Source organism: Anas acuta, chromosome 3 (assembly GCF_963932015.1).
Source record: "Anas acuta chromosome 3, bAnaAcu1.1, whole genome shotgun sequence".
Lineage (NCBI taxonomy): Eukaryota > Metazoa > Chordata > Aves > Anseriformes > Anatidae > Anas > Anas acuta.
In genome coordinates this window covers 110,767,450-110,780,142 of record NC_088981.1, presented here as the reverse complement: position 1 = coordinate 110,780,142, position 12,693 = coordinate 110,767,450, and the positions used below count along the sequence as shown (strand labels likewise).

The window sequence follows — 12,693 nt, the reverse complement described above, 5'->3', positions numbered from 1 at the left end:
ACTCGCTGTTAGTTGGAGGAGAAAGGCAGGCAGAAGAGATCAGGGGCTGATCTATGTGGATATGCTATCAGTCCCCACTTCATACCTCCTCTACACAGACAAGAATATCCAGCCTCCTTCACCTCCATTAAGATTATCCTAAAAATGCCCCTTTCCCTCTCCATGGTTGACACCAGTGCTGCTGTGAGTTAGGCTTGCACACGATGCTTTGGAAGAGCTGGATGTGTCGGGTTCAAACGTGTGCCATGCTGCATTCAGCTTGCTGATGGCTGTAAAATACCAGTGACTTGAAACAGGTACCACTGGTCTAAAGATCTCCAGAGACTTCTTTTGATACTGGCATCTACTGTTGCATATTTGAACATACTTGAGGTGTTTTTAAATAATCTGTTATTCCATTTGAAGTTGAACAGGCTTCACTGATCTCTGGAGTCATCTTGAACAACACAACTCACTGTCAGATGTCTCAGGTTACTTACTCTCGAGAGACACCTCAAGAATCCACAAATATACACAAAAAGGCTTTGAGGCTGTCAAAGTTACCCCAGAAACGATCGTATTAGAGTTCAACTCATTTCATCTCATCTGCATTTAGTAAAAAGTAGTCCAAGACTCCTACCCCCTCTTTGTTTCAAGTAAAGGTTGACTGCACTGCACATGGAGTATCACTCAGCTCTTTGGGGAGACTGTTTGGGGATACAAGTACAGGTGATACTACGGTTCTTGTAGAGCTGGAGAAATAAAAATATATTTCCAATATTCCTACAGCCTTTTTAGAGAAGACCAAGCATCACATCAGTTCTTTTTCCCAGACATTCTCCACTGGGGTGCAATTTTTCAGACTTTGTGTTCTTTGACTTCATTTGCAAATAAATTGGCATTATATATTTCTGAACAAAGGCACACAGCACCTCTGCATTTCATCATATATTTTATGCCTTCAACTTAACTAATTAACTTTGTTTACACCAAGAAAACATAAACACTGTCTTTTAACTTCATTGGTGTCTTTTGTGTGTTTTTGTTAGGAAATGGTAGTACACAGGCATTAGAACAATGGGTGACAAACCCACCTCTGGATGGTTTGGATGATTTTTCCAAAGCACGCGTAGTGTTGACGCTTGCTAGACAGTCTAATGAGCCCAGGGAATGATTTCTTAGCTCCTGTGGCACTTGTGCTATTCTGGTAAGGAAAAGGAGTACCTTTTTGCATAATGCATTCATTTTTGCAATACACCCTGAGTGTAGGAAAACCTCGCACCGTCAGTCAGTGGATTAAATGAACAGTGGCAGCTGCAGCCATGTGATGGAAAAATGCAGGAAATAGGTTTGTTTGCACTGCTGTATTACATAAACATGACTTTTGCTGGTTAACGCCCTCCCGCTGGGCACTTCATGCTGCATCATATGCATGTCATGTTAAGTTAGGCTGGACACAAACAGCAGCAAGAGAGTTGGAAAGCAGCAGTGCTGTCTTCACGGGGCAGGCTACAGCCATGGCTGGACCATTTTCTTGTGATCTGTTTTACTAGGGAACTCCAAGAAGATAGTCATAATAACTGTAAAGAGCTACCATAAAAAAAGAGCAGCTTACTTAAGCTTCCTGAATGTGGCCTAGGCCACATCTGGATACCTTATAACCATACTTGTGTAATTTATTGCTTGCTGTTCATACTTCATCTACCAGGCTGAACACTGAGATCATGATTTTTTACTCGAAGCATCTCATCCCACAGTTTCAACACAACAAAGAGGTTTAGGACACAAAAGCAAGGCATCCTAAAACAGCTTCTCTGTGATGACTGCATGAGAGCTGTTTCTTTGGACACGTGGTCCGGGTCAGCTGTCACCTGCATGAACATCCTTGTGTGGCTGAATGCTAAATCACATTTCCAAAAGCAGCCTCGACGTTCAGGGTTCAAGTTGGCACAGAAAGCAAATCAACTGCAATCCTCTGAGCACTACCATAACTTTGGAAATCTGTACTTCTGAAGTTCTCTTCTACCCTGGGAAATCTGGACTCTCACCTTGCTCTTTTTCTATAAAATTGAGTTTCTTGCTCTATCTTGTAAAAAGTTCAGAGAGCTCAAGGGCATCATATACTAATAAACACAGTTTTAATAATTTACATGTCTTGGTCATCTCAGAATCTGAAGCGTGTATGCCTTTCAACACCACTGATAAATCCCAGTTAAGAATGGCCACCTCTTCCTACCAGAGAGGAGCCATTTTAACAGAAACACGAGTAATAATCCATTGAGTGAGCAGTGCTGTTTTAAGCATGGAGCAACACATGATATTAGAATGAAGTTTCACTGCACTTCACGATTTTCTGGATCTAAAATTGCTAGTTGTCCATACCTAATAACTGCTTTCCTTTCTCCTCTACTTTGAACTCATCACTTCTAGCTGATAACTAGTTGTATTAATGAGTGACAATTGCCTTCAGTAAAGAACCAGATAATTGCCTCTCTGGTATAAAATACATGCATTCCTGCCAATCTGCTATAAACATATCTCCCCCCCAAAAAAAAAGAAAACTAATTTGCTTTGCACAAAGACATTAAAATACCTTCAGCACAGAGATTTCTGTCATAATATGAGTTTGCTCTGACAACACGAACCCCTTACCAATCATTGGAGACTCTATAAAACTCCACGAATTAGTCTGGGGGATGTAGGACTGCAAGACCCCGGCAGCTCGTCCGGCTTCGTTCACCCCACCGAAGACGTAGATCTTCCCACCACAAACAGTAGCAGCAGCCGAATGCACGGCCTTGGGCAGAGGAGCGATGGTCTCCCACTGGTTGGTGATTGTATCATACCTGCGATGAGAGCAATTGGAGTGAGCTGAGATGATGCAATGCCAGTTGAAGAGGATAGACAGGCAGAGAAAGCAGGCTGGGATATAAGAGAAAGGCAGCTTGACAAGCTGAAGAAAAGCAGAGGTGGAAATGTATTTTCTAACATCATACAAATTCAACCACTTGGTAAATAGTGTAATTAACGCCTTTTCTGAGCTTTTAAAACATTGATAAAAGCCCAGAGAAAGCTAGTCCTATTTTCTGTATATGCCTCTCAAATCTGATTATAGTCCAAGCTAAAGAAACTCAGGACATCTTTGTTGAGATGTCTTCCACTAATTAATTTCTATTAACGACTATACAATGAGATTATTCTTGCAAATCAGTGCAGTGATATCCAATAGCAACCGCAGGCAGGCAGCTGTTAATATACTTCAGTTGTTCAGCTTGTGGAACACATCTCACCTGCACTATAATGCAACACGATAGCTCTTTTTACTCTAGTTAACTGACCAGTGATGCACATTTTGTGCCAGAGAGAGTTGCTTCCATTTATTTTCTATTGTGCAAACCATGTGCTTCATTGCAGGATGCTGCAAATGTTAATGCCAGAATAAGATTTCACTATTGCATCCATATTTGACAAGAACCAAACAGAAAAGAGTATGCATGAAAGTGCTAAATTAGTTTTAAGGTCATCAGTATCCGATTTAATTAAGCCATTGACCATAAGGGATGTGCAGTTAATAATCCATGGATGAAGATTCATTTTAGACAATGTCACAAGTACAGACGTCAATTTTTTTAAAGATAATGTGGCAGGGATCCAAATAGCTGCTCTAAAATGAGTCTTGGAGACAGCGGAAAATAATGTGATTTTTAGGCTTCAATATTTCCATGTAATGGCACATTCAGTCAACGAGGACTTTCCTGTGAAGCAATTACTCAGAACTGTGTACTGCAGGAACAGAAGTCCTCTTCACCCATTCGGGGCTTTTGTTCTTAATATTAGTAATATGCAATATGCAAACATTAAATGAATCCACGGCCACAAATCCATCTGTAGAAAATGATTTAGCGACAGGGGAATTCTCCCTTTGTAACATGTCCCTCATATACTCACTGCCTAAACTTGGGGAAAATATAAGGGACAAAAGAAACAAATGGTGGAAATAGCACAAACTAATGTGCTTAATGAAAGTGCATTAATGAGTTTCCAAGTAATATAACCAGAAGTAATTAACACACTCATAAATGAGGAAAAGGAGGCAAACTTCAACTGAAAAATAAGAAGTGAGTAAAGTCCCTTCTAATGAGCATGGAGAACTGCGTTTTACAATGCTCGAAATTAGTAACTGAGAAATTAAATTCATCTACAACAAAGTGATCAAAGGGGAGAAATGTAATGAGATTAAACAGCATGGTGCTGGGAACATTCAGGACGACACACCTATATTGTGCTGATTCTTAAAGTCTGCTACCAAACCCACCAAAACCGAGACTGGAGTTGCATGTTTGGCTACACAAACCTCTTCCAGGTAAGGCACCACATGCTGCATCTCCTGCGTTTGCCCACAGCCCTCGAGGCAGCACTCACTGGCATCCTAGCAGATAGGCAAACCTGCTGCTTTGCTGCTTTTGGGTTACACTTTGCTAACTTGCTTACTTCAGTAGTTTTGGGTTTGGTAATTCAATTTTTGATGTGTATAATAAAAATGGTTAACGAATTGCTTAATTGGTAAGAAATTGAGGAAAAAAAAAAAAAAAAAAACAGCCGAAAAGAACTGTTTTTCTTTCTAGCTCCCCAGCTTCTGGGATGTAAGTTGTAACTGTCACCCAATACTTAGCACCGCTGTCAGTCCAAACTTCAGAAATGTTTGTGGACAGTCTGCCGGGCAGGGTCTGAGAGGGGAAGGTGGTGGGCAGCCACGCTGCCTTCCCTGGCTCTGGCAGAAATACCTGGAAGACTGCTGCTTCCAAGACAGACACATTACTGCTAATGACTTTCTGATCCTCCTAATACGTTTTCAAAGGAAGGGTTATATCCTTCAAATTTGCTGGGAGTTGGGGGCGGTTGAGGATCACATTTATAGGAATACCGGTGAAAGATTCAAATTGCAGAAACAAAAGTTCTTTTTCTGAATGAATTTCACTGGGACCCTAGAGACCTCCCCACTACTCTCCATTTATACTTTACAATGACAAGAACTGATCTTTTTGTCTTCTGCTCTCCTTCATCTGCAACCAGAGAACCAAAAATGACCAGTTTCACTTCATCTGCTGAAAGCCAAAGGATGCAAATTTACAGGACACAGGTGCAAGTGGGACAGCTTAAAAATGCTCATCTTGAGTGTCCTTCGGTTTCAAAAGCCAGTGAACCATAAAGCAGGTGGCAGCCAGTCCTTGTCCACCCAACACCACTACCCAACTAGGTTTTATACAGGCTGCCTCTTTCACTTACTTAAGAGGATTGCTTACTCCTGTGGTTGAAAAAGAGAAGGAGATGCCTTCAAGTTCCTCCATCCACAGGGAATTTATTCCTCTGGTTCATTACCTCCTTGTGAAATGGTAGGCCTGATTTCTAGTCTCTGTTTTGCTTCAGCTCCCACCCATCTGACAGTAAGTCTTTTTTTCTGTAAGATTATAAAAATGTCTACTGTCAAAACTCTCTCTTTCACATATGGACTTGCAGAAAATAATAAAGTCACCTCCTCACCTTCTATAGGATAAACTAAGTAGTCTAAGCTCCTTAAGTTTCCCCTACAAAGCAGGTTTCCATCATTCTGGTCTAGCTCAAGTCAGCTCTTAATGTGTTCACAGACGGATTTGCACCAGATTAACTAAATTGGTTTAAAAATTAATAAAGTTGAATCTTTGTAACCTTTTTAAAGAATAGGAAATAACAACACCTGCTTTACCTCTCTGCCCTCTGGCCTCTCCTTTTGCCACATCATCTCCAGTGATGCCATCTCTCCCTCACCTCTGGTGCTACTGAGGCTTTTCAGCTGCCTTTAACACCATCTCTACTCAGGGGCCAGCAGGGAGGGAACTGATTTAAAAAATAATCACTTTGATCGCTTTCTATTAGTCAAGTTTTGCATTTGATTCCCCTGCTTGAAGCCATAGATGGAGACTTAATGGGAGCTGGCTTTGAGCCATGCAGAGGTTTTTCTTCCTTCTTCTCCACTGCTCCCTCCAGCCCCAGCGTGCCCATGCCTCTCCTTGGCTGTAGGCCTAGTAGGCCCATCCAGTATGCAGAACGTGAAACTTCAAGGACATCTCCTTTCACGTGACAGACTCCTGGTTTGGCAGTCCACTTGGTGTTACACAGATGCCCTTGCATGCCTTCCTCTGCCCCATGTGCAGCCCAGCATCCTGCAGTCCATGGCCCTGCCATGCTCTGGACACCAGGCTTTCGACACGCGCAGGACGTGTGTGTCCCTGCCTGTCACATCTCCTGCACTGAGCTGTGTTGTCTCACCTGACCCTTGTGCAGGCACTATGCTCTGGTTTATGTTTTATTTATACACCCCTGATATGGCAAATGATCTGAACCCAGCAGAAAATACAGCCCAGGCGTGAAGAAAACACTCTCAGAAATAACCTTGCTACTTTTCAGAACTCTCCACTGACAGGATTTCAGCTCTGGGCCTGATCCTCCTTGTGCTTCACTTGTTTAGTTTAGCACCTCCTTTCTTGCTTTTCCCCTACAACCCCGATATTAACAGCAGAAAACCCCGTCACTTCAAGTTGTGCCATTTGCTTCTCTGCCTTGCTGACTTTTGATCCCTCCAGTACCTGAAAATAGCTCCCCCACCCCACCCCTTCATTTCTCTCCTTCTAGATTGAACAGCCATATAAATATGGCATATTTATTCACATTATAAAATCCTTGCAACACGGTCAGTAGCTTACAGACATGCACTCTCCGGTTTCTTATACATTATTTAATTCTGTTTGTAGGAAAGCTGCTATTTAAAATAAAGCTGTACAGTGTCATATTGATCTGCTCTTCAGATGATTCACGTGTTGTTTAAAATCATATTAATGGATTACTATTTTTTGCCTTTTTTATTTTCTTCTGACTGTTCTGAGGAGCTTAAGAAACTATTCTTGGACAAGGCTATATATTTAATTTTCTTAACACATCAATAAAACAGTAGGTTCTGAAGCAGTTTATAAAGCTTCTAAGGCTTATTTTTACATTGAATTTTTTAGACTCTCTTCCAAGTACACACTGCCAGCTGAAGTAATCTCCCAGTTTTAGACAACCCTATTGTAAAAGTGCTGTCAGGTCAAGGGGATTCATCTTCTTCTGTCCTTCAAACAGATAATAACCACAAAGCACCCACATTTCCACACTTTTAGTCACATATATTGTCTTGTCAGCATATGCAGTCTTCTCGGCTCTCAAATTGCATATATTACAAGGCCCATCCATTATCTAAAAACCTAGTTCGTGGATCCACTTCATTTCTCCGCCTCCCAACTCAACTCATATCTCAGAAGAAGACAGAAAGTGTAATACTCTCTCGCCTAATACCTAATGACTCGCTCCCTGTCACACAGAAACTTGCCAGAGGGGCTTGATTGAGAACTGCAGTCATGCTGTTATTTTCCTAAACAGCCATTCCAAAAACATAACTCTCCCTAAATGTATACCCATGTATATTCACAAGAACAGACTTATAACTCAGCCAGTCTGGCACATGCATATTGTTTTAAGATGAGTAATAAATGACTCCCACCTGTCTGTTTGTGGTAGTCCTGTAATATTATCCGTCAAAATAGAACTTCACTGTCTCTTTGCAGACAAATGGCAGATAAAGGGTAAAAAAATCTCAGCCCTATTGAAGTTGATGGGAAAACACCCACTGATTTAAGTGGCACCAGAATTTCTTGTTGAGGCTGCACCCTTCAGCATCAGTGACACAACTGAAAGCACAGACAGAAGCGCTCAGGAGCTGATGCCATAAATCATTAGGAGTCTGATGGTCCCTACTTGCTTTAATGCTTTCTAATGGTGCAGTAGATATATTAGGTGCAACCAGGTAATAGCATGTATAGCTAATATGGTCTGACAACTGTTTTAAAAAAATAAAACAAAAACATCTTTGTAAAACTTTAACCATTTAGGATGAAATGTTTCAAAAATACCCAGAAAAACACAGGTGGAGACCAAGAAGAAAACTGGTGGAAAATATTATCTTTGCCATTTTTGGAGACCAGCTGTGGCAAGACACCCATCAGACTCCATGCTCTGGGGCTGCTAACTGGTGAAGTCAGGGTAGGTCCCTGTGGACAAGAGATGTGCCCTCCACAAGGCCAGTGAAAATGCATTGAAATCTGGTCAAAGCTGGGCATGGTCACACTTGGGTTAATGGAGTAAGCAGAAAGCAAAATGTTGGTAAAGACAAGATGTATGCGGAGGAGGGAAGGTGGTGGATGGATGGCCCAGAGAGGGGAGGGTGTCCAGTGTGTTGCTCTTCACACTGGTGGCACAGTCCAGGACTGTATCATGGCCTGGATAAGTCCCCATAGCTCTATCTGGGTGAGCAACATCAATGTAACCTCAGATGCCTCCTTTGGGATGAAAAACAACCAAAAACTCAAGAGGGCATAGTCCTGAAATTCAACACTGAGGGGCAAAATGTCCACCTCAGGGGTAAATGCAATTTTGGGCATCACTTAAGTTGAAGCACGTGACAGTGGCACCTTATTATTTTAATACAGTGCTCTTGTAAGACCTGCTGGAATGACAGAGAGGTTGCCCCTCCAGAGAGATGGCATCTCAGTGTCCCATCCAAAACCCTAGCACAAAATTTGCAGAGAAATGTGCAACCCCCACAGACATATAGTGGGAAAAAGCCATCTTTTTGTAGAGATGGGAAGAAGAAAGAGAAGACAAAGGCAAGAGGTGTGTATATGACAGCAGACAACTGAGCAATGACAATGACGTTATTATGTATGCTAATGGTTGCAACCCAAATTCAGGTGGCTCATTGCAGAAGTAGGAACAGTGATTCCCACTATTCAAATTACTCAGCACTCAAAGAAATTAGCTGCCTGGTCCAAATGGGAAATGCTTTTGTCTGAAAAGGTGTGAGCTTGCTCAGTACAGCTATGAAGGTCACCTGTGTTTCTAACAGCAGACCCCTGAAACGTCCTTTCCAAAACACACAGATTCAGCAATGGGATGTTTTGCTTCCATAATTCCCCGCTGCCATTTTAATACAAAGAACAAAAAAGGAAACATCCAAAAAGCTCTTGGCATAACCCAAAAGAGGCCATGTTGCACTTTTTCCCTGGCTGTGTCTTGCAAGTCACTTTACAGACAATAGCAGATTAATTATAACCACGGGTTTAACAAATCCCCATGACAAGGCATCCTTATTGTGGTAGAGACAGCATGCACTGAAATGATAGGGAGGAAATCTACTACTTTCCTATGTAAAAGTCTCTTGGTGGGCTTGCTACAACTGAAGCTAGCAAGGCTGCTCTCACTGAGCCATGCTGGGCTCACCAAGTGTGACTTTGCAGACTGCAATGTCATTTGTAGTAAGAGTATGGGGATGGCAATGACACGGAACAAGAGGGGTTAATGTTGTTTGATTCAGCTGGCCAACGTTTTGGATGCTTTGCTAAAGGGAGGCCATGAAAATCAGAGCAGAGAAAGAAATGAGACTGGGAAAAATTAAAGCAGATACTTTAATCAAGGACATTTATCAAGACACCTCTCTGTGGTAGCATTAGTTAGATGTTCCTCTTGATTGAGAGATGGAGCGGAAGACTGCATCTCTTTCCTGCGCTCGCACCTTCCCACATTCACAAAAACACTGCTCTTAGCTAAAAATGTCCCGACTTAAATTTTAGTACAAATGCATTCAGAAATCAGAAAAAAAAAAAAAAAAGACCTGCATAAAACAGTGAGATTTTCTTCAAAGCAAGTCCCAGGGGCAGTGCCCACCTTAAGCTCAGAGTAAGGAGCGAAGCAATGCTCATGTGTAGCATTCGCTATTATTTATTATTCATTCTTTGCTGCCTGCATTTCCCCGACTTGCTGAGAGTATCACCAAAGTCAGTTCAGACCGTGCCTGGGCTGGGAGGGAAGGCTACCTACAGACCCTGTCCCACAACACATTTTCTTTCCAGTGGATATTATGTCAAATAGCAAAATTTTGTCTCCAAGGCAAAATAATGCCAGATTTGTGAAGACAGAGGAACAGAAAACGAGGGCCATATGTGAATAGTGATCGCTCAGCACCAGACAGATCTTCCTGGCCATGCATAAAACAGGTGCCATCTGCTCTGTGTCCACCCGCATCATCCTCTACGCTTTAAAGACCTAATGTGACGTCTTACTGATGTTTCCCCCCTGCTACTGCCTTTACTAATTCCCTGAACTGATCTGTCCCATGCACTGAAGTAGGCAGAAAACCTTCAGGAAAAAAAAAAAAAAGTGATCACATGATTGTACCAAAAAATAGAGATACAGAAGGAAACTTTTGTTTTCCTAATTTAAATTTCCTAATTTCCTGAGTGCTTGACTTTGAAACATGAAGAAGCTTTTTTCAATATAGATTTTGGTATTCAGTATTTGTGATACCTACTTAAATGAAAAAAAACCACACTATCTCCTGCATTAATGGAACATAAATGTTGCAAGCCCCAAATCCAGAAATAATAGGTAGAAAACACTTCTAATCCTACTGTTTTGAAAAATACATTTTATATTTTATTTTTTTGCATATCTTGCTTAACGACATATCCCTTTTTGGATTGTCTGCTAAGGCAACTTTTACGGGGAACTGCCTGCTTCAAAATATTGCCGAAGTAGTCAAATTCAGCACTTAAAACTGACAAAAAGAGAAAGAAAACTTGTATTTTTGGCTGCCAGATTCACTAAGGGAAAGTATTTCACAGAAACGTCTCATCAATCTATTGTCAGAATGCATTTTTAAGTGTTTGGGTAAGGCTAAGGATGTACTGATCTTTTTGGAACGGAATATTCTTATACTGCATTTCAGTATTCATCAATTTCTAGTTGTTCATGAAAATATTGATATGCACAGAAAATACAATGTTTTATTGACTGTTATTGTTGACATGAAATTAGCCAGTTTTGGAGTTTTACTTTGTTAAATCTTTTTGTTTCTGTTCCTTCCTTTTTTTAACTTTCATGTGAGAACAGGAAAATTTTTCTATCTGGATTCTCTTGAAAAGGAAAGTTTCCATTCTCTTCCATTTCTATTTAGTCCCTCTCAGACAGGAATTCAAAACTGTTTCCATTTACTGGTTGTTTTATTCTGAACTTGGTAGGTCCCAGCTCCAGGCCAAGAGCACCAAAGGAACGACCTTCCTTCCAGCCAGGCCAGGGCTGGGTTGCTTTAGCAGATGGGTGCACGTGAGAAACCGACTTTGCTGTTGCTTTTTCAGTTTAAAAAAAATAATATATACATATATATATATATATATTTTTTGTGTGGTTTGTAAAGACTTCCATCAGTACTAAATTCAAAGGACATTTATTAGTTCATTGTGTAATTTGTGTTAAATGTCCAAAGAAGCTTAATTCCTCCCTTCCCTCCCCTGCACAAACCAACAAACAAACTGGCAGCTTTCATCTTTGGTTTTGAAACAATGGTTTCCACTGAAGCTTTAAAAAAAATCTAATCCTGCATATTTTCCTCCTTTCTTAACTGTTACAAAAGCTTATTTTAACATGTACAGCACATTTGACGTGTCTTTTAAAAGGAGAAGCATCCTTTAACATAGCATGGAGTCAAAGCACCAGCAAGCCACATTTTTTTTTATGTTTTTACCTTTCCACATGGTCAACGTTGCCTGCCACTCCGACCCCTCCAATGGTATATATTTTCCCATCGTACACCAGACTGTTATGTCGACACCTGGGGACTGTCATTCGGGACACGAGGTTCCAGTTATCGAGCAAGGACATGTAACACCAGACATCGGCAAGCGTGACACCCGACTCCATGCCGCCTGGCACCAGCATGCGGCCGAGGGAAAGAAAAGGGGAGAAATATGTGAGCTCCTGGAACGGCAGCAGCTCTGCGCACAGCAATCAAAGCCAGTTACAAAGTAAAAACTCTTCAAATGACATTTGACTAATTAAAATAAATCACCCTCAATACTGAGCATCTGTTCCGATGATGCATATCTGTGTCATTTATTCATGAGTCCCAAAGGCTGTTTTTTTTTTTTTTTTATTAGATGACATGAAGAAATCAAGATGTCAGACTATGAGGGACAAGTACGTAAGGGGATAGACCCTTTCCAATGTTCATAAATAACTTCCAGTCTATTAAATTGCTGCAACACTTGCAAGAAGGTGTCATGAGGCAGAGCCTATCTTGGCTTGCGAGACACAGTCCAGTCTGAAATCTAAATGCTTAACACAGTGATGGATTGAAGCAGCACAAACATGGGCAAAACAAAGCCAGTGCTTGCGTTGTAGGCTTGCTGCCTAATTTTCAGGGACAAATTCCTTATTTATTTTCATTTGCTGATGAAAGGAAGAACCAGATGTACTGCTCTTGTAAAACAATTTCAGATGCTCAAGTGCAATCACAGAATCATAGAATGGTTTGAGTTGGAAGGGGCCTTAAAGATCGTCTGTTCTACCCCCTTGCCATAGGCAGGGACACCCCCACTGGATCAGGTTGCCCAGGGCCTCGTCCAATCTGGCCTTGAACACCTCCAGGGATGGGGTATCCACAGCTTCTCTGTTAAATCTGTTTCAGTGCCTCACCACCCTCATAGTAAAGAATTTCCTCCTTGTATCTAATCTAAACCTACCCTTTTTTAGTTTAAAGCCATTCCTCCTTGTCTTATCGCTGCACCCCCTGACAAAGAGTCCCTCCCCAGC

General features: G+C 41.4%; 1 protein-coding gene across 15 annotated transcripts in view; it reads right to left on the bottom strand.

Annotated features, from left to right (window-relative positions):
- The window catches only part of KLHL29 (kelch like family member 29), a 389,115-nt gene that overhangs the window by 18,385 nt on the left and 358,037 nt on the right, over positions 1–12,693 (bottom strand). For all 15 annotated transcript variants that reach the window (XM_068678729.1, XM_068678733.1, XM_068678722.1 and 12 more), the window contains 2 exons: positions 11,627–11,807; positions 2,632–2,825 (listed from right to left, as the gene is read on the bottom strand). In XM_068678729.1, the coding sequence (XP_068534830.1) occupies positions 2,632–2,825; positions 11,627–11,807 (375 nt within the window). The remainder of the gene's footprint in view (positions 1–2,631; positions 2,826–11,626; positions 11,808–12,693) is intronic.